Here is a 27588-nt window from a genome sequence, read left to right on the forward strand (position 1 = left end):
AATAATTGCTTTGCATTTTGGGAAGGATCTTGCTATAGCAGAATTGTTATGGTGAGGAGATACAGATTGCATTTACAAAATTTAGGAAAGAGAATGGGTTCATGACCTTCATGGTTCACGTTCATGGATTGGAAGACTGCTGAACTGACATCTGAACAGCTTATAAGGAGATAGGGGGAAGTTGAAGGAAGTACATCCCTGGAGCAGCTTGTCTTTGAAGAGTTCTTGTTCCCAGATCTTTCTCCCATCACTGTCTCACTCTCTGGTCCTTGCTCTCACTTTCTTCCTGTGTCATGTCATCTTATCCACTCGCACATTCCCACAGGCTTCACCATCCCTGGACTGCTCCTGTCCAGTGACAGAGCATGGTGAGGTACTAAGACCTGGCCCATTGGAACTCATGCTGATTGCTCCATTAGCCCATTTTCCCAATTTGCTTTATTGTTACTGTAAAGGTGATGTACAGAGGGATTACAGTTATATAAGTCAGGTAATGAGTATCTTCCTTTCTCTTATTCCTTCCCAGTCCCTCCCTCTCACCTCTACCCATGAGTTGTATAGTTCACTTTCCTAGGTGTCCAGTGAGTTTCACTGCTGCACTTTTTCACCCTTTATCCCTTGAGTTCTCTGTCCCCTCACTTCCCAACGATAGATACACAAACCACACAGAAAGAGAAGAAAACAGAAACAACAACAAAGATCCCTTGCTTCCATATCTTCAAGTTCATTTCGATATATATATATATGCATATATATATATATATTTATATAAGGCATGCACCTTTGTGATTCTCCCTTAAGAGTAGCCTCTTTGGTCTCACTGTGTGTGTCTATAATCCTGCACAATTTATAATATTCCAGTGTATATTACATCTAACATGCATATGAGAGAAAAAAATGCACCATTTGTCTCTCTGAGCCAGGCTTACCTCACTTAACACTAGGTCCATCCATTTCCTGCAGATGACATATTATTATTCTTTCTAATCCAATGGCCTAGGTTTTTTTGTTTTTTAAATTCTATTTTATTGTACAGAGGGGTTACAGTTATATGAGTAACATAAGAGTACATTGCTTGTTGATCATTGTTACCCCTTCTTTTGTTTTTCTCCTACTATCCCTTCCCTCCCCCATCTCCCTTATTCCTCCCCACCCCTGGAAGTTGTAAAGTTCATTTTCAATGTAGTGTCTTGTGGGTATCATTGTTGCAATGGGTCATCCTGTGTCCTTGTTTCAACATTTTGTTATTCCCCTTCCCCTCTCCAAATTAGATAAATGTATATACAAGATGCAGGGTACCAAAATCAAATACAGTGACAATAGGGGGAAGAACAAACAAAAGAAACAAAAAAACCCACATAGTACATTAAAAACAACAACAAAGAAAAACCTCTTGTGCCCATATCTTGGGGTTCATTTCGCTTAGCATCATCTTATAGGGTCATATGTACATAGCTTTTGAGCTTTTCTGCTCATTTGATAAGATTATTCTAGACATATACTAATTATTGCAAATAAGGGAAACCATGTGACCTATATGTCTTTGGGTCTGGCTTAGTTCACTTAATAGGATTTTTTTCCAAGTCTGTCCATTTCCTAACAAATGAACAAATGGGGCGGTGTCATTCTTTGTGATGGAAGCATACAATTCCATTTTGTGTGTGTGTGTGTGTGAGCGAGTGTGTGTGTGTGCGTGCGTGCATGTGCGTGCACACACACACGTGCTCATGTGTGTGTCGCATTTTCTTGATCCATTCATCCACTGAGGGGCATCTGGGTTGGTTCCGTCTCTTAGCTATGGTGAATAATGCTGCGATAAACATAATGGTGCTGGTAGCTTTAGTATGGCCATGTTTGTGATCATTTGGATAATGCCCAGAAGTGGAATTGCTAGGTCATAGGGGAGTTCAATGTGTAATCTTTTGAGGAACCTCCATACTGCTTTCAAGAGCAGTTGTTCAAGTTTACACTCCCACCAACAATGCAAAAGGGTTCTTGTTTGATATTTTCTCAGAGCCCTGTATATCGGATGTTTCTTCTCCTCCTCTTATTCTTTGTTGCATAGATATCAAGCCTTGAAAGTAGGGCTTTCCTCTGCTTATCCTTCCACCCGCTAATCTTCATCTATCCCTGAAATTTCCTCCAAACATCCCCTATGTCTAATTCTGTCTTGACATCTGCTTCCCATAAGGCCTGAACTGACACATGATGCCTTAAAGTCTATTTTTAAATTTTACTATTTAAGTGGTTATTTATATTTCACCCTCCAAACTAGCATACCTTCCTGCACATGAAATAAACAATTTTGGGAAGTCAGAAATAGTTTAAATAAATGACCCCAAGACAGATTGGACTCCTGAGCCTTCCAAGTGCCTTTATACAAGTTTATCACATTAGACAGCTAACTGGGATCTGCCAGGCTTTTGGGAGGAAAGTCCAAGGCACCTCCCTTGCTGAGTTCTACTTAGTCTTGTATCTCCACATTCTATCCATGGCAGAATTGGCTCAAGGCCAAAGAATTGATGGACAGCAATTGCTTCAGACAGGGTTTTTATGCCCTTGATTGTTACTCATATAATATAAAGTATTTTAGTATCTCATGAGTGGTTAGAGGGGAATAATTCATCCCTAAAGCTGGTGACCTAGCATTTGGGAGGCCAGCATTAATTATAGAAAACTACCATGTAGTGATGCAACTTTTCTGTATGGAATCATTCCTTATATGTAAAAAGTTCTCTCTGTCCCCATTCCTCCTCCTCCTCTTCCTCCTTCTTCCTCTCTCTCTTTTTCTCCCACTTTAATTCATTATGCAAGCAGAAACAGTGGATACCCTTCTGGAAGTAGATTGTGATATTCAAATATCAAAGATGTAGCGAAGTTAAAATTTAGTTTCTGGAAGTTTTATCATATTTATTACAGTTTATATAATATGGCTGTAACAGAAAAACTATATATTACAGTTACTTAAAATAACGTGTTGGGTTGAATACCATTTATTTTGAAACTAAAATAAATGTGCTTGAGTGAAGTTGTGAAATTGAGCTTTATCTTATCTCCTGGACAGACTTTTGGATGTTCCTATAATCAGAGTCCCTTTATGAGTTCTCTGTGAGCAGAAATTCCCTGTGTGGTCCAGATGGTACAGAGAGGGTTTGAAGACCAACCTCATAGTTTTGGCTTTACTCTCATCTCACTATCCAGAAAGAGACAACAAAAAGGCTGACAAAAATTCAAATGGATTTTTAAAAAATCTGTAGCACGATATGACATTAACTTTCCATTTAAGAAGATACCATTTCGATCCAAATGAGCTCATGGTAATCATGAGCATTTTCCAGAACATTTTCATTTAAAGGAAATGCATAGCAATTGCTTAAATGTAGAAAGAACCATGCAAAGAGAAACCTCAAATTTTGGGGAAAATGTCTAATAATCATCTTAGTAAGTCTGCTTAGTGGAAGGATTTCATACGATATCATCATCTTATAGTATTTAGAATCCATGCACAAATGAAACATTGCTTCTGTGCAGTTGTCAGGTCTCTTGTTTAAACAAAGCTACATGATAATCAGGCAAAAATGATTACTTCCAAAGCTCAAGTGTAATGTTAATGAACTTATGTCTTAATTGCAGTAAGATTGAATTTGGGGACCACGACCTTCTTATTTAATTAGGAATAAGTTATTAGCAACCTTGTTGTTCCAGAGAAGCCACAGAGAATTGTAAATATAGCTATTATACAAAGGTCCTCTGCCTTAAGTGGAAGTTTTAGAAAACTAATAATAGCATCTCACACAGACATTGAGGTTGGTTCAACTAGTAAGTGATCACAGTCATTTGCTTAGGATGTGTGCTGACATACAACTCAGTGCCATTATGGTGTGTGCATGTGTGCTGTGGGCTTGAACTCAGGACCTGAGCACTGTCCCTAAGCTATTTTGTTCAGGGCTAGCACTCTACCATTTGAGCCACAGCCCCACTTCTGGCTTTTTGGGTGGTTAACTGGAGATAAGAGTCTCATGGATTTTCTGGCCCAGCTGGCTTCAAACTGTGATTCACAGATCTCAGCCTCCTGAATAGCTAGGATTACAGGCATGAGCCACCAGTGCTTGGCTCAATGCCACTTTTAAAAAATGTTTCTTGGTTTATTTCAATGTCATGCTTACAGAAATTTTGCACATGTAATACAAATAACTATTTTTGAAGAAGTTCAAACTTGCCCTTGCTGCCAAAGACTTTCGTGTACATGTATTTCTTATAAAGAATTCGTTTAGCCAGGCGCCGGTGGCTCACGCCTGTAATCCTAGCTACCCAGGAGGCTGAGATCTGAGAATCGAGGTTCAAAGCCAGCCCGGGCAGGAAAGTCCATGAGACTCTTATCTCCAATAAAAACCACTAGAAAACTGGAAGTGGTGCTGTGGCTCAAGCGGTAGAGCGCTCGCCTTGAGCTAAAGAGCACAGGGACAGTGCCCAAGCCCAGAGTTCAAGCCCCATAACCGACCAAAAAGAGAAAAAGAAAAAAATCCTTTACATTCCAAATACTGATATTGGATATTTACTATTATTCAACCTTAAGACTTCTATTCAAGTTTTGCTAATTGTCCCCAATAATATTTGCAGAAAAACATTGCGATCCAGAGTCATATTTAATAGTTGTTTCTTCTTCCAGTCATTAAATCTAAAGTAGTTCCCCAGTCGTATCTTGACTTCATGACATTGAAAGGTCATTTGAAATTTCGAACGTCTCTTCATGAGGGTTTGTCTGATGCTTCCTTGTTAGATTCAGTTTGGACAGGACTTTCACAGAAGTAGCTCTATGTTTTCTTTCAGTTGGCAAGTGGATGGTTTTAGAATAATAGTGGTCACTTTGATCATTTGATTTAGAGTGACAGCTATTGACAAGGTTCACATTTTTCCTCACTTTTAACAAATCACTGTTTCAAGAGGGAGTACTTTGAATTGACCCAGATATCTCATTCCTTATTAAACTTTTAATTTATATATTTGTTACTTTGTATTATTATGTTCTCATGGTTTAATGGGTAATAATTTGATACTATCATTATTTGATACTATCATTATTATTCAGTTATACCATCTGGCTACATGAGATGCTGGATTCAGTGTCCTTTGGATGGACCTCATCCCTCAAAGCATCTCCTTGCCTCTTTTACACAGTTGTTCTTTCTTGTTCTTTCCCTAGTCCAGCTCTGACGTGAGCTGTTTCTCCCAGAAGCCTGACTCCTGTTAGTGAAGAATGGTCTTTTACAACCAAAATCTGAATGACAGATGTGCTCATTGCTATCTGGATGGTGTTACTCCTCGTAGGCATTCTTAACCTGGGAACAATGCTTCTTCTCTGCAGTTCTCATCTCACCTGTCTCTGTCCTCATTATCAGTCCTCCTGCTGGGCCACTGTGCAGGACCACTCCCTTCTCCTCAGCCTGCCAAGCCTTTCTTCACATCCACTTAAGATTACCTTGTCCCCTCAGGGAGTCTCACACCTTATAGCAGGCTCTACCATGTTGTACTGGCCCACAGCCCCTTGTTACAGTGTTCCTTGTTCAGTCCTCAGAAAATGGATGCCTGACTCCCTCCATATGCAAATTCCCTCTTTAACCTGCTCAGACTTTGACAATGTGGTTGGCACCATGTATTTGTTAACCCTCTCCTCATGCCAGCCAGGCTCTGAAACCCTATTTCTCCATCCCCAGGATTCTCTTATTATTCAGCAGATTCCTACCTCGCTCAGCCCCACGAAATACCTTTAGGAATGAATTGTTCATGTAAGAGAGTAAGGTTCATTACTGAATATTGGTTTAGAAATTACCTAATAATTTGCCATTCTCAAAAGATCTGGAGGCATATTTTTTCCATTAAGATTCTGCAATATATAGGGAAAAAATGATTTTAAGTGCTCTATTTTTAATGGGAAGATACACATCTTAATAGTGTAAAACTTTTATATTTGATTAATTCTGCAGTCAGTGAGAAATGAACACATATTTATAACTTTTCCTCTCTAAAATATACATGCATGTAAATTACTTGGGAGGGGTTGTCATCAGAGGATTTAGTTTGCAGAATGATCCATGCAGGAAACTTCAAAATCAAATACCAACAGTACTTCATTTACATTCCATCACATCTGTGGGGTTTTTTTTCTTAGAGTCAGACCAAAGAGTTTAGGTAATTACCATTTTATATATGGAATGTCCACTGATGTCCCTGAAATTTGTATTCCAGTATAGCCCTCTTTTGTCTGCTAATATTTGCCATTGAGATGCTCATGAGATATCAAAGTGAAGGCATCAAGTAGGCAACCCTTGCTTTATGCACTAGAGCCAGTGACTTCATTACTTCTCCATTGATAGGCATCTCACATGTGGCCAGCCCACACCTGAACTCTTTTCTGTTGCTGCACTCCATTGTTTTGTGGTCTTTCCCAGCACATCCTCTTCCTTTCACTCTTTCCCATCCCAGTGAATGTCACGACCATCCCTCTACCAAAGATCTGGAAGTATCCTGCCTCCTCCTCCCTTATCCTTTCTATAGAATTATTTCACTGCATCCTGTTCCTTCGATCGCCTCCTGACAAAACCCTAGTTCAAACCACCATCACCACTAAGTCTTCATCTCCATTCCATTCTTCAACTTTGTGCTCCATTTTTCTCAATGCTGCCATTGAGTTTCAGTTCAGTTGTTGGCATTGCTCAAATACGGTTAACAAATCACACAGTTCTTATGTGAACTACCTGAGCAGCCCCTTGCCCACCTCTCCAGTTTCATCCAGCAACACTGAACTCTTTGTATTTCTAGAAGAGACGGGACTTTTCTTTTGCTGCCTTTAAGCTTTTGAACATCTTCTGTGTAGACTGTCAACTTCCCTCTTCCAAGTAGGAGCTGAAAATCTTCACACTGCAATTCTACTCAGCTAGCTGATGAAGATGGCTTGCTACTGGTCTCTGTTTTCCTACAGGATTACTTACTTTATATTTGCAGAGCGATCACAGTGACAATTAGTATAGAAAAAAGTGTTGGACTTAATTTACTACTAAGAAACAAGTAAAACTCTACTTGCTATATAAAAGTTTCAGTAGAATCAATATAATTATGACATGGAAATATAAAAAGAAAAACAATCACATTATCTGGAAAATATTTGTCATATGAAATATTTTAAAACCCAGGACAAAAGTTAATTCAGAGTATTATTATTGTTATTATTACCAATTATTATTACTTTAAATTTCAACTGATTGTAGTAAAGGTGATAGATTTCCATTATTGATACTTACAAATAACACTACAATAATCCCTCAAAGGGACATAATGCTGTACAATAGTGTGTGCATGCCATTAACTTCCCGAGAGCCCAAATTCCTGAGAAATCAATGATCTTTGCTACATCATTTAGCCAAGGTCATTTCTTGGGATTCTACCTTCTTTCACTAAATATTATCTGACAGCATACTGTTTTAAACACTACGCTAGGGATTTATGAACAGAAATACTTCAATAGATTTTGTAATCTAATCAAGGAGACACAGAAGAAACACGTACACAACAAATACATGGATGTGGTTGGAGGAATATTTCCATGCCCCATATATACTGTTTCTGAGGCCTTTAACATACTAAATTTCTAAACCTACCCCCTTGGACTATAAAGGACAGAAAGTCAGAGACCTAGCATACTCATTCGAGAAGGTTAGTTGGGGTTGTATGAAAGAGTGTACGGTGAAAATATCTTTTAAGGGAAGAAATTAAAAATATCAGTAAGCCCTGAAGGAAAGGAAAGGATTCTTTATGGCAAAATGTGGAATGTAAAATGTAGAATCTTTATATTATACTCTTACTACAACATACATATATACACACATATATTTAAGCCCTTTCATTGCTTAGAGGCTAATCCAGCATGATAACTATATTCAACAGCAATTTGCAGACTTTTTCTCACCCCAAACAGACAACTAACAGGAAATAGGTACACTAAAAAATCAAAACAAGGGTTAGATAAGTATATTCCCACAGTCTTCAGTCCAGTTTTGTTTGCTCTTAATTTGCACATGGTTTCAACAAACCTACTTGTTTATATTATTTCTAGGCTCCCAGAAAATTAGAACCCTCAAACAAGAACTGGACAGAGAATATCAGTTGCAGTTCTGATGGTGGTATTGGCCTATTGAACTTTCTGGATTTTTGTAGAACTTTGCTTATATAAACACTCTGACCATATTGGTTTGGTGGTATGATTATGCTTTTTAAAGTTATTTCCTATTCTGTGTGCACGTGTGTGTATACACATATATTTCTCTCTTTGTGTATTTGTGCATGTGTGTGTGTGTGTGTGCGCACACACGTGCATGAGCCTGTGCTAGAAAGATTAAACTCAGGGCTTCACCATGTTAATCATGTGGTCTACCACTAAATTCCACCCAATTTCCTGTTCTTGATCAGAAGCTTCTTCAGTAATATTTTTCCTTTGCTTACAGCCATCAGAGTATTACACAAAACCATGTCATTGTTGATATGTATTTTCAGAGCAAAGCAAAACAACTCTGAGTCATGAAGAGAAAATTAGATTAACATTTAATACTGCTTGAGGAGTCTGGAATGAACTATTCCATTGTAAGTATTATAGTTTAGACATATTTCCATCTATAATAAGGAAAGTCAAAAAGACTTTTATTCTGAGAGGTGAATATAAATTTTATTGTACCCTTTGTTCTCTAGAGACATCATAAACAGAAAGTATCCCAAAGCTGAAGTTTTTACTATTTGCTAATTTTAATTCTACTAATGTGTCATTTGTAAAATCTTTAAACTCAATCGAACTCATAGCAACCTATGAGGAAAGAAAGGTAAATATCCCTACTTTGTAAATAAAAACCTGAAGTCATAAATTAATTACCTGAAGGTTACAGAGATTAAGGATAGAGTTAACACAAAACTTTAGTCAGTTCAAGGTGCATTTAGCCATGAACAAATGAAATATTAAGTAAAATGACAGGCTTTACAGCGCTAGAAAGATTTGGGATTGTCCCCTTTTCTGGACAGATACTGAGTCACAGTGGACAATCCCTTCAGGTTAGAACAATCCGCCTATAAGTCATGTGATATCATTGTGTATCAGTGTAATAAGTAGGAACTATCACAAAAGGGGATCTTGGTAGGGTCAGCTATTTAAATTTCTTTTGGCTTCATTAGCCAGATGATTCAACGTTCAACCAAAAGACATTTACCGAGTGGTAGAACAAAATATTATAGCTGGAGTGATTTATAACCAACAGAAATTTATTTCTCACATCTCTGGAGGTAGAGATAGCCAAGAATGAGACATGCTGGCAGATTTGCTGTCTGGAAAGGACTGCTCTCAGCTTTCAAGCTGCTGCCATGTCATTGTGTCCTCACATGGCAGAAGGTAGAAGGGACAAATGCTGCATGAAACACCTTTCACAGAGACATAAATCCAACTCATTTGGGTGGGGCCTTATCACTTTAAAATCTTCCTAAGGCTCACATCCTCATAATGCCCACATTGGTGATTAAGATCTTTTCTTTGCACACCTGTGGTTACAATAAGGGCATTTGTGTTGTTGTATACAGAAAGCTGTGAACCTTGTGCTGTCTACTCTCCAGCCATGTATGTATGTGTGTGTATGTGTGTCCATGTATGACTGTATATGTGTATGTGTGTACATGCATATGTATACATTTTGGTATCTATTCTTCAGCCATCTTCATTGATGCCTGTGTGTGCATGTGTAAATATTAAATATATAACATGTTTACTGTCTCGTTTTCTTATGCAACTGAAATAGTTACCGAACATTTCTTCCTGTCATCAAATGAGTTTCTCCATTTAAAAATTGATTATACATACTCTTTTATTTGAGTGTACCCAAATTCAGTTGGCAAATTATTGTGCAAAAATAATGAAGGGTTAAAAATAAGAATGTGTTGCCAAATTACCGTAAAGAGAAAAATCTTTTAAACATGACTAACAGGTGAAATCTTTTTGTTAATGCTATACTTCCTTTTGATATACTACTTACATGAACTTAGGAGAAACATGAAATTTTTAAATGGAATGGATTTGAAAATATTATTAATGAGTTCTGGGTGACAAAGGTTATTTTTAATATCCTCTTAGCTTTGGAAATAGGTGTTCTAATCTATTGCAAAAAAAGAGAGATAAAGCAGCAGAAATTATGCCTCCAATTAAGAAAAGATACACAAGAAATTACATAGATTATGTGTTGCTTCTATTATTGGCTTTCTGCAGTATCTGACCTTTGTACATTGGGTGGTATGTATGTTTGATTTTGTTTGAAGGCTTTGGAGAAAGTCTCACATACAGTTTTGAGACAAGTGGGTGTTTGCAAAGGTGAGAATGTAAACTCATTTGTCCCCAACAACTGTTGCAAGTTATGGAGAGTCTGGCACAGAGCCACATAGGTTAGAGATGCTTATTATTTCTTTCTTTGAATAACACTGTGGATTTCTTTCTTTAAATAGCATATTTCCCCCCACTGAGTTCTAAATTCACAATCATAAACTTCCTTCTCCTCCTTTCTGTTTTCTCTCAACATTTTCAACTATGCTTCCTTCTCCCAATTCTATTCCCATTAATGTACAATGCAGTGGAGGAGAAATCACGAGCTCTTTCGGCTAAATGATGTGTTATGAAACCCTGCTCCAATTCTTTGTGTGTGACACTGAGGAAATTACTGTCTCTAAGCTTCAATGGGATAGGTAGTTTTTCCTCCCCCACTTTTCTGAAGAAGACTCATTCGATGGAAAGAAATGACTGTCCTGATATCATAGACTAAGCATACAGGGGTGGGTGGTGGGGCTGTAATGATGCCTGGCATGCCCTTCAAGCAAAACCTACAGCATTTACCACTGGACTCCCATCTTCTGCTTGGGGATTGCTGGAAGAACACTGTGCTTCTAAAGTCTAAACCGCAACCAGTCTGAATCCAGGGAGGTCATCTCTAGCTCCTCTGTTTTCCACGTTAGGGGAGGGACTTTCTCTTCCTCTGTACTTTTCTTCTCTGTTTTGAAATGAGCTGAAGTACACCTTTTTCCTTTCTCCCTCCCTCTCTCCCTTCCCCCTCTTTTCTTCATTCCTTCCTTTCTTCCTTCCTTCCTTTCTTCCTTCCTTCTTCCCTTCCTTCCTTCCTTCTTTCCTTCCTTCCTTCCTTCCTTCCTTCCTTCCTTCCTTCCTTCCTTCTTTTCTGTGTGTATTGGAACTGAATCTTGAACTCAGAATCTCACACTTCCACTTGGCTTTTTTTTTTTTTTTCAATGAGGTCATTCTGCTGCTTCAATTACATCTCCACTTCTGGTTTTTTTTTTTTTTTTGCTGATTAATTAAAGATAAGAGTCTCTCATATGTCTGCCATAGCTGAATTCAAAACAGTCATCCTCAGAGCTCAAGTAGCTAGGATTATAGGTGTGAGCTACCAGCAGCCAGCAAAGGCTCACCTTCTTTATGAAACCTCTTTTGCTCATTCCCTTACTTTTCATGTTCCCATAGCTTATTGCTGCCTTCTGGCTGCACTGTACCCCATGAATACTTTCATTATCTTACCTACAACCCTTTTGGTTCTGGTTTTCTCTCTACTTTCGGGTGCTCATCCCAGGTGGAAGCAGGGACCGTTGCATTCAGTCACACAGCACTGGCACAGGCTTGGGGGTTGGCAAGCATCTAGATGTTAATGTGTGCACAACATTACAGGAATTTAAGATGAAACCTATGCCTTCCTCAGCTCAAAGTAAAGAAGGTAGAAATTGTTCTAATTGCTGATATAGATGAGAAGCAATCCAAGCAGAGCTACAGGGAGATGAGTGGGAGTCCCTGCTTTCTAATCAAGGTATCTGGATCCATTATGAGCATTGTTCTGAAAGAATGAGGATGGTTATTTGATTTACTTTATTAGCTGATTTCATTTCCTTATGTAAATTGAAAGGGAAAGAAGAGAGTCATCGTCACCACTCAAAAAATAAGAAGCCAATGTGTGTGTGTGTGTGTAGTTTAATTGCAAATAAAAGTAGGCTGATCACCTTCCTTCTGTATCTTATTTTCATCTTAAAGACTCAGCTGGTTAGGAAGTAATATAGTGGCTTTGGAAGTTGTAAGACTTGATTGAGCAGTTACTCACATACAGATTTCACTCCCCTTCCCCCTTATCCCATTTGTATAAAAGTGTATTAATGATTCCTTTTCCTGGTGGTTGTAAGGATTTAATGAGCCATTATAGAGTAAGCCAACAAAAGTTTGATGGATCTCCAAATATCTACAAATAAAGTCTGTGGCTTTAGCATGTAACTCCAACAACTCTAAAAAAAATACTTAGAGCATTATTTGAAGCCACTGATATCAAAGGAAGATGGAAAATGTGAACAGTGCCATTCACATATCAAACTCCCATCATTATCAGCCTATTAATACTTGGTTCTGATTGAAAAACAAATTGAGATTGAAGACATAAAAAAAACCTCAGGTCAAGGGAATTTGAATTGATGAGATAAGAGACTTCAGGTCCCTTGACATGAGCTCATTTTTTTTGAAAAATACCATGCAGCTTTTGCCTTCAAACAAGGTCAGACATAACCAATCTTTCTTCCGGTTGAGATGGAGCCTGAGGTGAGGGAGCCGTTGAGTGCAAAAGATGTTTCCTTGTCAGCACTCCATCCCACTTCGGCCTTCAGACCCTGCTACCTAGACCCTCACCCCCTGGATGGCTTGTGGGTCTCTGCAGAAGCAAGGCCATGCAGCATGCAAGGAGGAAGCAGGACAAATGGAGGGGGTGGAACCAATTTCATTTTGAAGCGTGAAAATTAAATGAAATTCAGTCTTGCTCTATCATCTCCATGAGGCGATGAATACAAATCACATTAAGTGGAAGAACTCTGTTCAGAGCCTCGGCTCACATTCCTCTCAGGACGAATCTGGCTGCATGCATATGAGAATGATTAGTTTAATACTGCAAGATGCTCTCAAAAAGAAGCCTGCTCCTCTCTATAAACCCGTATCGTAAGGGTGGAGCAACTGAAGATCTTGGTGGGCTGGGATGAAGATAGATTTAACAATAGTTGACTGGAGGAAAGCTGTGGGGAAACTGGGACATAAGTCAAGGTGACCCAGTGCACAGAAAGTCAGTCAACCTGCTAAAGGCTTAGTATTTCTCATTGCTTTACATTACATAGTGCTAGCCTTAGTACTTCATTCATCTTCACCCACTAAATGTGAGTGTTACCTAAGTAGGCATCATTGTTTTCTGTCTTTTTGTATTATGTTATTTCATATCTCTTTCTTTTCTGGTTAGTGCTTCCATTTTCTATTTTTTCTAGCCTTGAATTTTTGCTTCTAGGGCCTTATTACACCTGTTCTTAAATTAGTACGAACACTTAATTTGCCAATATGCACCAAATTGATCTGCCTTTTCTTATTTTCTAGACTTCAATGTCTCTTTTTGCCCTCTATTAAATTAGAGCTCCCAGTGGAAATGAAATAAAATCTGTGTGTATTCTTTGCAAATAGCTCATTAGTACAGATACATATTTTGAAGTATATGTTCTGTAACAAATCACCAACAATCTTGCTACTTAAATGTAAGCCTTGTCAGTGGCTTAATTCTATCTTTTCTATTATTGCAGTGAGCATCTTAATAAACTCCATGTATTTCATAATCATTTGGTCTTACTTTTCATGTCTGCCCTAAAATATCAATTATGATGAGGACATTTTTCTCATTAGCATTTATCAATCCCTTTACTTGTCTAATATTCCATATACAAATATAGCATGATTGATTCAACCAGACTTTTGCTGAAGGTCCTTTACCTCGCTTTCAATTTGTTATCCTTTTTATAGCACTGCAGTTAATATCTTCAAACATTCTTTTGTGTACACATGTGAATGTCCATGTTAAATTATAAGTATTAACACATATTAATTATACAAGTTAACTGTAACACTTTAATACTGCAACATTTCAATATAAATACACATGTTGTTTTGATTTTATCCACTTTCTCATCTAGTCTCCGTGGTTCTCCCTCTTCTCTCCTTTCTCCCCATCTCTTTCCCATCCCTTAATAGTCTGTCATCCAGTTTCCAATCTTCTTTTTTGTTTTTGCTTCCACATATGAAAGGAAACATGAAAAAGTTTTTTGTGTCTGGCTAATTTTTCTTAACATGATGACCTCCACTTCCATTCATTTTCCTGAAGATGATAGGATTTCATTCTTCATTATGACTGAATTAAGAAGAATATATTATGTGTATATACAATTTTTATAGTTCTTTTTAAAAATGTTTTACTACTTAAATTAACTACCATAATCTGGAAATGATTACGGAAATTTAATATATAGTATGTTACTAGGTTAAAAGATAGCAAAATACAAGGCTAACTCAAATGGTGGATTTGCTCTGTCAAAAGATGCTTCTTATAAAAGATCCATTGATCACGATGTGTTGTACTCACAATCAGACCTGTTGAATTAACTCCTTTGCATAACTACATAAAATTTAAAATAAGAACAACATAAGCCCTTCTGTAGCTCTCACAGTACTGACACAACTATGTTACTTGCAAATCTGGCAGACGGGATATTTGATAGAGAGGAAAAATGAGAGTTGAAATTACTAATGCCCTCCAGCTTTTCTGTGGTCATAAGGGAATATCCATAGTGTGTTCTGGATTTTCCAGGAATTAATCTTTGCAAGCGATCTTAATACTTATTTCGAATCTCAATTTCCATGACTACAATCCAAAACCATAGTGGTGACCATATCTCTAAGTGAAGTTACTAGATAGGTCCTCCAGCCAAAGAGAAACCGCTGCACAAGTCAGATGTGTGTTTTTAATGCTGTGTCCAGTCCCATCTCAGCCAATTTCCTGCTTGTTAGTAAATTGGTGATTCTTTTAGCTGTAGCTTCTTTACACAAGTCTCAAGTCACCTTCCTATCAGGAGATGCGCTGAGCAGAGGATGTGACAGATATTGTTAAAATGCTGTCCAGATTTGAGGAAATGGGATGTGGGGCAGGAAGCACATTTCTACTTTGGGGAAAATAAGCTTCTAATTTCTTCTGTTCCTGCAGAACATGTCTCCCACCGAGACCCAGCAGGGTGTTTTTTGAAGCTCATTATGGAACTATTGCTTGGTCTCCCGGAGGCTTTGTGTTCAGGGCTTCATGGCTTTTCGTCCTTCGAGAGCAGTTGTTCCATGTCACTGTTACCCTACTCATAATTGGTTTGGGCCCATATTTTATAGTTTGTCAGACCGGCAGGTTTTGAAAGCATGTCTAACAAAGAACACACTTATGTATTTCCAATTGCTTTTCATATTCCTCCTCACCTCGTCTGAATGCTCAGTATATATTTGACCCAAAAGCCATATTTTATTTGTAATGTCCTGTCATTCTGCTAATTAAGAATTTTGTTATTTGCTTTTAGTTCCAGCATTTCTAACATGGTAGAGCTATACTGGTCTTCAAGGAAGACCAACAAAGTTCTTCAAAATGTAATCTTGTGATGCTCCTTGCCGCAGAATTGACATTCTGCAAGTTATCATAATGTACCACCTTTAGGGTACTGACCGTAGGGCCCAACACCTCAGGTCTCCTATCCTCCTTCCTTTGTGGTCTGGTAATGCCCATGTATCCCTGTGGCAACAGAACATGCTTGCAGAATTGAGCAGATTACTCCTGCATTTGACCCACCTGCAGTGTTAAGATAAGTAAAAAGCATCAGATGAATAGCTTTGGATCTTCCTCCTTTGTTTTTATGACTTGAATGTTTTCCCGATGATTCTCAAAATCTGAAGAAACAAAATGAATAAGGAAGGCAAGCTCTATTCCTTTTTTATATCTTCCAAGCATCTCTAATATAAACTCAACTCTTCTTTGAAACTACCCAATACTAATGCTTCTGTCACTAAAATGCACATTTGCCATTAATTTTTTTACTCCAAGTTCCTATACAATTTTGCAGTGGTAACTAATTCTCCAAGTCTATGAGCCACCATTAATTATTTAACTTAATAAGCATGTCTACATTTACATATGTATATATAAATATATATACACATATTTTTTAATTCAATGCTGGAGATAAATCCTATGGCTTCAAAGATGCTAGGCAAGTCCTCTTACACTTAGCTATACCCACAGTTAAATATATTTTTAATTTGTCTAGCTGAGCAATGAAAAGAACTAATAATATCAGCAATGAAGATAGTTTAATTAATAATAGGTATTATTTGTTGGCCACGTCTTACATGAGACTTTAATATATATTACATGCATGTGGATAGGTACATAGAATATACTATGTAAATGTTTGTCTAGATAAAGGGTATTAAAGAAGTCTTTTGTCATTTTATGGATGAACAAACTGAGATAAGTTTAAAATAACTTGCTCAAGGTGGTTAATTGTCTAGTTATGAACCAAGAAGACCTCTTTTTCTGTTTCTGTGTCCATATGCAAAACCATTATTTCATATATTAAAAGATAATTTCCAGCCTGGCACATATGGCTCACACCTATAATCCTAGCTACTCTGGAGTTCAGGTCCAAAGATCATGGTTCAAGCCTGTGAGACTCTTATTTCCACCTAACCACTAGAAAGCAGGAAGTGGCACTGTGGCTCAAATGGTAGAGTGCTTGCCTTGATCTGAAAAGCTGAAGGACAGCACCTAGGCCCAGAGTTCAAGCCCCATAACCTACAGGGGGGGGGGGGAACCAATGATTTCGACGTATTCTTATTTCTTCAACTGAATAAATATGATTGAGCTATTATATAAGAATTTCCTCTTTCAACTCAGCTAAAGATATAGATTAAAAGCCTCATTCTAAAAGCTTGAAATGTCTCTACTGGGAAGGAAGTATTAAAACTATTGTAGCTTGAATAGAAAATATTTCCGTCTGTCACATATGTGGGGACCACATGGAGTTTTATGTAATGTTTTTGTTTGGTCTTAAAGGCATAATTAATTTTTACTTCCTTTGGGCAGATAGTCTTGTATTCTGATTTTTTTGAAGGATCTGCATCCAGATTTAAAAAATAAAATATATAAATAAAACAATGCCAATTTTATTTAAAATAACAGGCACCAGAGAAATGTTGATGAAATATCCTCTGATAAGGGGCCTTGTGAGACACTCAGGAAGAGAGATGAATTGGATATGTTTGCATAGCAAACTCACACTGATGTGCCAAACTTCCTGAGCAGTCTCCACTTCTTGGAAATCATGGCTGATAGAATGGAAGAGCTTTTACACCATTCTTCTAACTCCATCAATAGTGTATCCCATCTTAAGTACTGATTGTAACCTCTTTCCCACAAGACTCTGTTTTCCTTGTAACCAGGAACTGAATTTGATTAAATTTCCATCCTTCTATTTCTCATGTTTCAATCCTATTTAAACATCTATTCTGCTAGCAGATACTCTAGACAGCTGGAGAGGCTGGATGTTCCTGCGAAGCTATATCATAAACCTATGCATCCCCATTGACTTTTTTCAAGTGGTCATTGTAATTTGAGAAATGAAGACAGATGTAGTCTGTCATCGTAGTTTTAAGAGCGTTTCTTAGGACTTAGTGTTAGCGTAGAAACAGGAATCAGAACAAGAAGAAAAGGAAGAAAGAAAATCTCAGGTGGAAGCAAATTTGGAGATCTATCCCCATTTCAGCTTTTGTAAGAACACAGACTGGAGCACTCCAACCCCACAGTGTGTGACCCTAGGCAAGGTACCTAAACTCTCTGCAAAATAGACCCCATAAGTATTACATCCACCTAGGGAATTTTGAGAATCTATGGTTTCTACATGAAGTACTTAGAACAATGCCTGACCAAGAGTAGTACAGAATAGAATAATATAATAACTTATACCAATAAGAAGTTAGATAACAGCATCTTTACATCCCCAACATCTTCACAACAACAACCACAAAATACAGCATCCCCCCAGAGAGAAAGAAATAACAGGGGTGAAAGTGTAGGGTGAATCAAATAGGACCTTGCAGTTTAGATCTAGGTTAATTTTGCATATATTGAGCACTTTGGACCAATTGCTTTAGTTTAAAGGTTCAAATGCCTATGGATTCCCTTATCTGGGTTTTACAGTGGCTTTAGGCTTCTTAGTAACAGTGTAGCTATCCCTAACATTTTAAAAATTGTGTTTCTATTTTCTTTAGGTAGTTGTAAAAAGAAGTTGCCATTCAACAGAGCAGTATACGAATACAATGCCTCTTGATCAATGTTACCACTTAATCTCACCCAATCCTCCCACGCCCACCTCTTCCTTCTCTTTTTGTAATTTTTAGGTTATGTATTGGCATTTTTGCCATTTAACAAAGCATTTTCTGTCTACAACGCATCTTGATCTGTATCATCCCTTCAACATCTTCACCCCACTTCCACCCAATCCTTCCCTTATTTCTCTCAATGGAATTCTACTCATCCATCGGAAAGCATGACATTGAATGATTCATAAGGAAAGGGACAGAGAGAATTATGCTAAGTAAAGTAAGCCAGACCCAGAGAAACACAGGTTGCCGAGTTTCCCTCATTAGTGGAAACTAGAATGTACCTCTAAATCCAGAAGTAAGCACACTTAGTGGCACCCAAGTGGTTATAAATGAATGAACTGAGGTAAATGAATGAAGCTATGGAAAATGCAAGTAGTATAAATTCATTAGAAAAAATTAGTCAAAGCCTAACAAAATGAGTACAAGGAAATGGTTTTTTTGCAAGAAGCAGGGGCAGTGTCAAGAGGAGAGGGGTAGAAGACCAGGCAAGAATGTGTTCTGTATGTCTCTAACATCTGTATGTGGTTTTCCTCTATTGGTCCCTCGGCATTGCTTTCATCTATGGAATAAGACTGACCACACTACTTAGATCTTCTTTACAGGTCAATGTGAAATCAAAGCAATTAGCAATGTTGTTTTGCATCTTCCAAGGCACTGGCCCTGTTTCCCTGGCCTTATTTGCCTAGTTGCCTCAGGTAGCACTGAGCTATGAACCAAAGGCAGGCCATAGTCCTTTCCTCCAGCCTGCTTTCTTTCCCTTAACATCTTCAGAAATGATGCTCACCTGATTGCCTCGTCATGGCTAGCATGAAGGCACTGTTTCCTACACGCAGTCTTCATGTTGGGAGCTCCCTCAGTGCGGATTGTGTGGATAAATTAAGTTCCTCCATTCTGTCTCAAGGTCCTGGAAGCAGTGCTTTGCATTTGCTCACCTTTGCTTTTGCATCAACATCTAGTTTGGAGCCACCACTCATAGCAGAGGCTCCTGCAGTATTGAATTGTCTTGAACCAAGTGAAAGAAAGACATAGGTCTCAGACATCCATCTGCTCATTTATAGAGGCTGACCAGAGTAGGCTGGCTGAAGGAATTGTGAACCCCCATCTCTCAGTCTTTTTCTTTTGTTTTCTATAAATTTTCAGTCTCAGCTGACCCCTGCTGCGGCTTCCTGTCTGGACCACTCGGATTATTTTATTTGTTCATACAAAAGCCTTTCTCTGCCTTCTCTATTTTTCTTTTCTTTCTTTTTTTATCTTGTGGGGCTTGAACTCAGGGCCTGGGTGCTGTTCTTGAGCCTCTTTGTGCTCAAGGGTAATGCAAGACACAGTGTCACATAGAGTTTTGAGTGGTTAATTGGAGATATGAGTCTCATGGGGACTTTTCTATTTGGGCTGGCTTCGAACTATGATCTTGCTATATTCATCTTTCATTCTTAAAATATTTTCTTCCATTCCAACCCCCCTTTCCTCTACCTACCTCAGGAATGGAAAATGGCAATGCCAGTAGGAAATACTTTCACAAGTGCTGGAAGCCTGGAAATCTGTATGGAATGCAATTCACTGTGGTCGTTTGTAAACCAAATGAAAGGTTTTCACCTTCACTTTGATTTCTTTCAGAAATCTATATTTTAAAAGAGTGCGAATCAAATCCTCAGCCTGCCATATGGAAATAACTGGGTTAGATGGCCTCTGTCTAGTCTAAGCATTTAAAACTGTTTGGGGCTTTAGAAAACATAGGTTGGCACTAAGCTTCATTGTAGCCCAGATTTGGAAGTGGTTCTAAGCTGTGGTATATACACTTTGATAAATCTCATAGACTAGAGAAGCTAAGTGTGTTCTCCCAACATGAAACTATTTTAATCCTACTTATAATTCCACAGAGGGCTAGATTTACTCACTAGCTTGCTAAAAATGCACATGCTCTCCACCACCCTGTTATTTAAACACTGTTCAAAAATCATAAATAGAAATTCAGAGAACTCAATTCTGTAAGATGAAATTCATGCCCTTGCAGTAATTTGCCAAAGACCCTGTCAGTCTTAAAACATCCTTTGCTTCCCTACCAACCAAATTTGGAAGCTTGAGAACTATTTATTATATGAGGCAGACATTTTACCAACTCATAAAATGTTACTTTTTGTTTGGGTATGAATCTTATTTGTTCGTATTTTAACTAGGAGAGTATAATAAATACGATAGTCATCCCAGCTAATCCTAGGAAAAGAATTACTCTCTTATTTGGCAATTTTGTAAATATTTCTTTTTCGGGGGGGGGGGGGGGAGGTCCAGTCATGGGGCCTGAACTCTGGGCCTGGGTGCTGTCCCTCAGCTCTTCAGCTCAAGGCTAGCGCTCTACCACTTGAGCCACAGTGCCACTTCCAGCTTTTTTCTTTTTGCTTATGTGGTGCTGAGGAATCAAACCCAGGGCCTCAGGCATGCAAGGCAAGCACTCTACCACTGAGCCACCTTCGCAGCCCTTGTAAATATTTCTTGAGCACTTAGCTGTATGAAAGGAGCTATAGTGAGTGATTCAGATAAGAAAAATATTAATTAAATGTGACAGTTAACCTTAAGTACCAGAAGAATTAAGACATATAATGTATGTCAAATGCCATAGAAAACTTGCTAAAATGCTCTGAGCAATAGATCTTGCATGGGGTCTGGGAAATGAGTCAGCCAGGAAAAGTTTTGTAAAGTTTTGATGTATGAGCTGCGATGACTCGCCAATGTCCATATGGGAAAAGTGGAACTGAGGGGCAGAGAGGAGGCTCAAACAGGATGCTGAGACATTCCTCATAGTCTCAGAAACAGTACAGCATAGAACATGAGTGAGAAGCAAGAAACTCATGAGCTTTAGTTGCATGTAAATTAAAGTGAACAGAGATGAAACTCTGAAATCTCAGATTAAACTTTGGTGGGTGGAAGGAAATAATTTTCTCCATTATCCTACTCTTTAAACATCAACTGTGTATCTTAGGATAAATAATCTACCATCTTCATGTGAGCTTGATTGTCAAGGAAGTTAATGAGTTTGGCAAGACAGTCGGGAGGTTATTCTAATGGTCTCATAGGGGTTAGAAGCGCTGAACCGGACCGAGAAGAGAATTGGAACTGAGGAGTGGTTTTGAGGAAACCATATAGTAAAAACTTCTAGAATTTAGAACGTGATAAAGGAGAGGAAGAAGAAAGGGAGAAATAAAGCACAATTATAAAGACCAAAGTGACCCCATCACCAACATTAAAAAATCAGAGGAGTCAGTGGGATGGCTCTGGTGTGGTGGAATGTGACTTTAGCTTTGCTAGTGCTGCATAGATAGATGTACATGTGCTCTGCAGGGGACAGTTGAAAATATGAAATTGAAACACAGGATATGACCTGAATGTAGACTGGGGACTCATCATCATAAAGGCAATAATGGAAGTTGTATGAGTGCATATGAATGCCAAGGGAGATTAGAAGGAAGAAGATGGCCAAGAACAGGCCTCTAGGGGCATAGTGGTCTACTTTTCAGTCAGAGAAGAAGAGCTAAAGTTGAGATAGCTAGCAAGGTCAGGGTAGAACCAAGAATGTACAATAAAAGACCAGAGAAGAGAGGCTTCAAGAAAAGTTTCATATCCATGGAAAACCAGGAGAGAGTATCTCACGTCTACAATCCTAGCTGCTCAGGAGGCTGAGATCTGAAGATCTCAGTCCAAAGCCAACCTGGACAAAAAAGTCCTCAAGACTTGATTTCTAGTTAACCAGAAAAATGCCAAAGTGGAGGCATGACTCAAGAGGTACAGTGCTGGCCTAGCGTAGAAAAAAACAGAGCTTAGGGCAAAGGCCCTGGGTTCAGGCACTCATACCAGAACATTCAAATAGCCATGGAAATGGAGAGGTTAAGGAAGATGAATACCAATCGAGAAGGAGGAGGATTATGTGGCAAGTAAGAATATACTGATGACTTTCATAAGAGTGGTCTTAAAGCCATCCATTTCTGGAATGTATTGTCTTTGTGTCTGGCATTTATATTTAGCTTACTAAGTATCTTTCCTTTTTCCATTGCAAAAATACCACAATCAATGATAAGGCATGTGGTTGTCTATGTGTGCACCCACACGCAGTGTGTGAGACATCCCAAGACCAGGGAACTGCATTATACAATAAGCAATAACATTATTTTAATTAAATTAAAAATTACTTTGAACTCACATTTCATCAATACTGGAAACACTCATCCAATTAGAGAGAGTGAAAAATCTCTAGAAATCTCACATCAGTCAGCCAACAAAACCTGAACTGTGACAATTAAAAAGATATTCTTCTGCCTCATTTAGCCCTGTGAGACAATAATACAACAAAAGCACTGCATAAGCAGAGTTTGAGCTGAATTGATGAGCCTACCCCGGGAACCTATTGAGATCATTGTCTCTCTCCTTTCTTTGCAGAACAAAAGGCCCAGCTATGATAGCCACCGGAGGTGTGATCACGGGCTTGGCCGCCCTCAAGAGACAAGACTCGGCCAGATCCCAGCACCACATCAACCTCAGCCCGACTCCCACCACCCAGGAAAAGAAACCGGTCAGGCGAAGGCCACGGGCTGATGTTGTGGTTGTCCGGGGCAAAATCCGCCTTTATTCCCCATCTGGCTTCTTCCTCATTTTAGGAGTGCTCATTTCCATCATCGGAATTGTCATGGCTGTCCTGGGATACTGGCCTCAGAAAGAACATTTCATCGACGCGGGAACAACGTTGTCAACGAATGAGACTCAGGTCCTTCGGAACCACGGTGGTGTGGTGGTGCGCTTCTTTGAGCAGCATTTGCACTCAGATAAAATGAAAATGCTTGGCCCCTTCACCATGGGAATTGGTATTTTCATTTTCATATGCGCGAACGCCATTCTTCATGAAAACCGGGACAAAGAGACGAAAATCATTCACATGCGGGACATCTACTCCACCGTCATTGACATCCACACCCTGAGAATCAAGGAGCAAAAGCACATGAATGGCACCTACTCCGGTGTGGGGGGCGAGGCTGAAGTGAAGCAGAATGGGAGAGCCTGTGCCTCTCGATTGGCGGCAAATACAGTCTCCTCTTTCTCGGGGTTGAGGAGCAGTTTTCGAATGGACAGCTCTGTGGAGGAGGATGAACTGATGCTCAACGAAAGTAAGAGTTTGGGGCAACTGATGCCCCCTTTGCTCTCTGAGAGCTCTGTGTCTGTCTTTGGCCTCTACCCACCTCCTTCCAAGGCAGCCGAGGAAAAGACTAGCAGCTCTAAGAAATGTGAAACCAAGTCAATTGTGTCGTCTTCTATTAATGCTTTTACACTTCCTGTGATCAAACTTAATAACTGTGTTATTGATGAACCCAGTATAGATAACATCACTGAGGATGCTGACCACCTCAACAGTAGATCCAAGAATTTGTCAATGGATTCCCTCGTGGTCCCTCTGCCCAGTGCTGGTGAATCCTTCCAGCCCATCAGTACCATGCTCCCGAGGAATAATTCCATTGGGGAGGCGTTATCCATTCAGTACAAGTCATCTGTGGCGCTTGGTCCCGGGGCTGGGCAGCTCTTATCACCCGGGGCTGCTAGAAGACAGTTTGGATCCAACACATCCTTGCATTTCCTTTCTTCTCATTCAAAATCTTTAGACTTAGACCGGGGTCGATCCACCCTCACGGTTCAGGCAGAGCAAAGAAAACATCCAAGTTGGCCTCGGCTGGATCGGAGCAACAGCAAAGGATATATGAAGCTAGAGAACAAAGAGGACCCCATGGATAGGTTGCTGGTGCCCCCAGCCGCCATCAAAAAAGACTTCACCAATAAGGAGAAGCTTCTTATGATTTCAAGGTCTCATAACAACTTAAGTTTTGAACACGATGAGTTTTTAAGTAATAATCTAAAGCGAGGAACTTCTGAAACAAGGTTTTAATGTTGCCAAGTAGAACATTTTCTAAGGGTATATGTTTGAACAGTATTTTCACCATGACTTCCTTCTGAGAGGACTGGCTGGGAGCGTTTTTTAATCAAATGGTTTGTAATGTATTAGAACCGGCGGCTTAATTCTGTGCTGGATATGGTTGTATGTTCCAGTCAGTGAGGACTGCAGTACTCTAGATGATCACACATGAGTTTTTTCCCATTCCTTTAAAAAGCATGATCTCCTTTATTGATGTGAATACAAAAGCACTTGCATCCCAATTAAAAGTTTTTCTTTACTTTTAAGTTCTTTCATTGTCATATTCATAGAAGGAAATATTTAGAAGGAAAACTTAGGGTACCAAACAGTCAGGCCCAACTCTCAATCTAAGTTTGTAAATAGGGTCTCAGGATGTGATTTTCTGAATGACTGGTTTTTATAAAGAACTGGAGAAATTATTTAAAAGAAGAAGGATCTAGTTTATATGTGGTCTGTGTAATATGAGTTAAGTTGGTTGTGATTCTTACTCTGAGCTTTAAGGTAGGCGGCATTTTTTTTAAAATGTCAGTTGTAGTGATATCAAGAAATGATATATTCAAGAGCCAGGGCTAAAAATTCCAGGCATACATAAGAGACAAATCCCAAATAACTATTAGAACTAATGCTAACTATTCAGAATCAAAATTTGTTTGCACAAATGAACCTATGTCACTTGTAGAAATGCTATCTTGAAATAATTGTACACATGAAGAAAATATTGACAGATGAATGAAGATACATCATTTGCTAGTTAATGCTACCAAATCTTAGTATTGTTTTCTAGCTATTTGTTACCAGCCCAAAACCACTCACTCCCATAACCTTATTTTCCTCTGATATTGTCTAGATCCTGGCAATTTGGAAAAAATTGGCTAACCTTGACATTCATCTTCCCATACCAACAGCGTGGTGGTTCATGAATATTTAGTCCTTGATAAATTGCCTTGAAATTTACTTTGTGCTGGAAAGCCTTATGCTAACTCCAAAGACTTTCTTGTGGTATACTTTCTTGTGGGAGGATTATTCTTCTCAATTGTTGAAGGTGTTAAGTACTAAAAGGTATGTGTCCATCAGAAATTTGTCATGTTTTCTATTAAGGAAATATAATAATTCTTAACTGTTTGGTGAAATACTCAGGAAATGTACCGATTTTGCCCAAAGTCTAAACACTTCTGCACATAAATGTTGCAGTTTGGGGAAAGAGCAGCAAGAAGACCCATTTGTGTGTGTAGCACCCACAACTCCATCTATGTTTGTACCTCGAGCTTCCGTCAGTCAAGGCCCTGCACTTCTTAGGAGAACATGGAGCCTGTGTATTGTCATAGAGTAGCCTCAATATTTTACTATAAAGCACTTAATAAATACCTGTTCTTCGTAGAAGTTTGTGTTCTTTGTATATCTTCTATTTTTTTTAGACAAAATGTACATCCCTGCCTAAAACGCTTGGTTTTTAAGCTTTCAGATGTAGTCTAATGAGTGCGTGTGGAGACCTTGGCACCTAAGGGCTTTGGTTTTGTATTTTTACTTATTTACCTTTTTTGCTAAAGCAACAAAATGCCCCTCCTTTCATTTTTTATTTATATTGTGTAATCGTTTTTTTTACATTTTATTAGTATCAATTAATTGTGTGAGGGGATTCCATTTTGAGGTATCCCAAAATATATACACTGTACTTTGATCAGTCACCCTTCTACCCACCCCTCTCATCCCTCCCAACCTTTCACAAAACCACGCCAACAACCTCCAGTGCTCCATTTTCACCCATGTATATAAAGTATTTTGATTGTATTCTTTTTTTTTACTCTCTACATTTTCCTATCCCGACCCCCAATACTCCTATCATAGTTAGGACCTGTTTTACATTCCTATGCTTCTTTGATATTCTTACTGTATGTTTAAGGGTTCAAAAGAGTTTCACTGTGGAATTTCATACATGCATAGGAAGTATTTTCATCAGATTGACACACTCTCACTTTCCCCATCCCCACTATCCCTATTATTCAACTTTCAGTGTTTCCGTTTGCTTATCTTCATTCTTGCTCACCTTGTAACATGCCCAAACTCCCTGCCAAACCTCTCCAGTGGTCCCACAATTACCAACATGCTTTGGCCTTTTCATTTTGCTTCTGTTAGGTTAAACTGTGTGGTCTAGCCACATGTTTTATTAGTTTCTTTTCTTTTTTCTCACATTTGTTATGTTGAGAACATTTTTCCATAAAACTTCATTGGCTCTCAGGAAAACAGTCAAGTACAGCATTCAGCGAATGTCAGCACCACTGTCGGATTTGAAAGCAGTAGCTCTGGACAACCTTGATGTGACAGATGACTAAGGTTCTATAATTTGCTGAGCTCTCCTCCTGAAAGAGCTCTAGCAATTTGAACAGGATTAAGCAGCAGGGATCTTTGAGGATCCAAATAAAGGGATTGGGGAAGGGTAAGTTAAAGCAGTGGTTCTTGCATAACCTCCTCTTCATCAAAAAAAAAAACAGATTTTATTTACCAAATTGATTTTATGAAATGATGAATAGTTTTCTCATTTTCAATTAATCGAAACTGTGTGGCTTAATGTTTCAGAGGAATGTAAGGTAGAATATGCACTATACTAATTTCAGTGTAATTCTCCACAGTAAAGCCTCTAAACCAGGCATTTGAATTGGATCATATTTTGTATACTTCCCTTAGTCTTTTGTGAATATTGAAAATAATTTAGAAACTTAATTTCTTCCCGTGGGAAGAACTCCAGGACTCAGAATCTAAAGCTGGAGACCTCTAGCCCAATATTTCTAAAGCCTGTACCTTACCATTTATTTATTTATTAGGGTTACAGTAATAAAATACCACAGACTAGGTGGCTTAAACTATATAAATTATTATTTTTTTTTTTTTTTTTTGCAGGAGTGCAAGACCTGGGTATCACTGAGATTAGTTTCCCTTGGGAACTCTCTTCTTGGCCAGCAGATGGCTGGCCTTGTCACTGTGTACTAATGTTTTGTTTTTCTCTGTGTGAATATCCTTGTTGTCTCCTTTTCTAGGACAGCAGACATTCTGGATTAGAGCCCATTCTTTAGACCTCATTTAACCTTAATTACCTCCAAAGGTATGGCTACCTTCTGAGGTGCAAGGGGTTGGGGCTTTTAACACATGAATTCTAGGAGACACAGTTCAGCTCATAACATGAGTGTGGAGAACTGCATGACTAATCTTAGCTAAAGATGAATGAGAAAAATCACAATCAGACCTCCATGGCTCTGACACTCCAGTCTGATGGCCTTGAGGAAGACTTCACTCTCTCAATGCCAGTGTATTTCTT

The 27588-nt window shown here is 38.7% G+C and overlaps 1 protein-coding gene across 1 annotated transcript; it reads left to right on the forward strand.

Annotated features, from left to right (window-relative positions):
• The first annotated feature begins 22775 nt into the window (after positions 1-22775).
• Tmem200a (transmembrane protein 200A) lies at positions 22776-24997 on the forward strand. Its single transcript, XM_042668840.1, has one exon. It carries the CDS (start codon positions 22776-22778, stop codon positions 24249-24251), a length of 1476 nt encoding a protein of 491 aa, XP_042524774.1. The 3' UTR covers positions 24252-24997.
• The last annotated feature ends 2591 nt before the right edge of the window (positions 24998-27588 follow it).

This window comes from Dipodomys spectabilis, unplaced genomic scaffold (genome assembly GCF_019054845.1).
Source record: "Dipodomys spectabilis isolate Male_0828 unplaced genomic scaffold, ASM1905484v1 ptg000001l, whole genome shotgun sequence".
In the NCBI taxonomy this organism is placed as follows: domain Eukaryota; kingdom Metazoa; phylum Chordata; class Mammalia; order Rodentia; family Heteromyidae; genus Dipodomys; species Dipodomys spectabilis.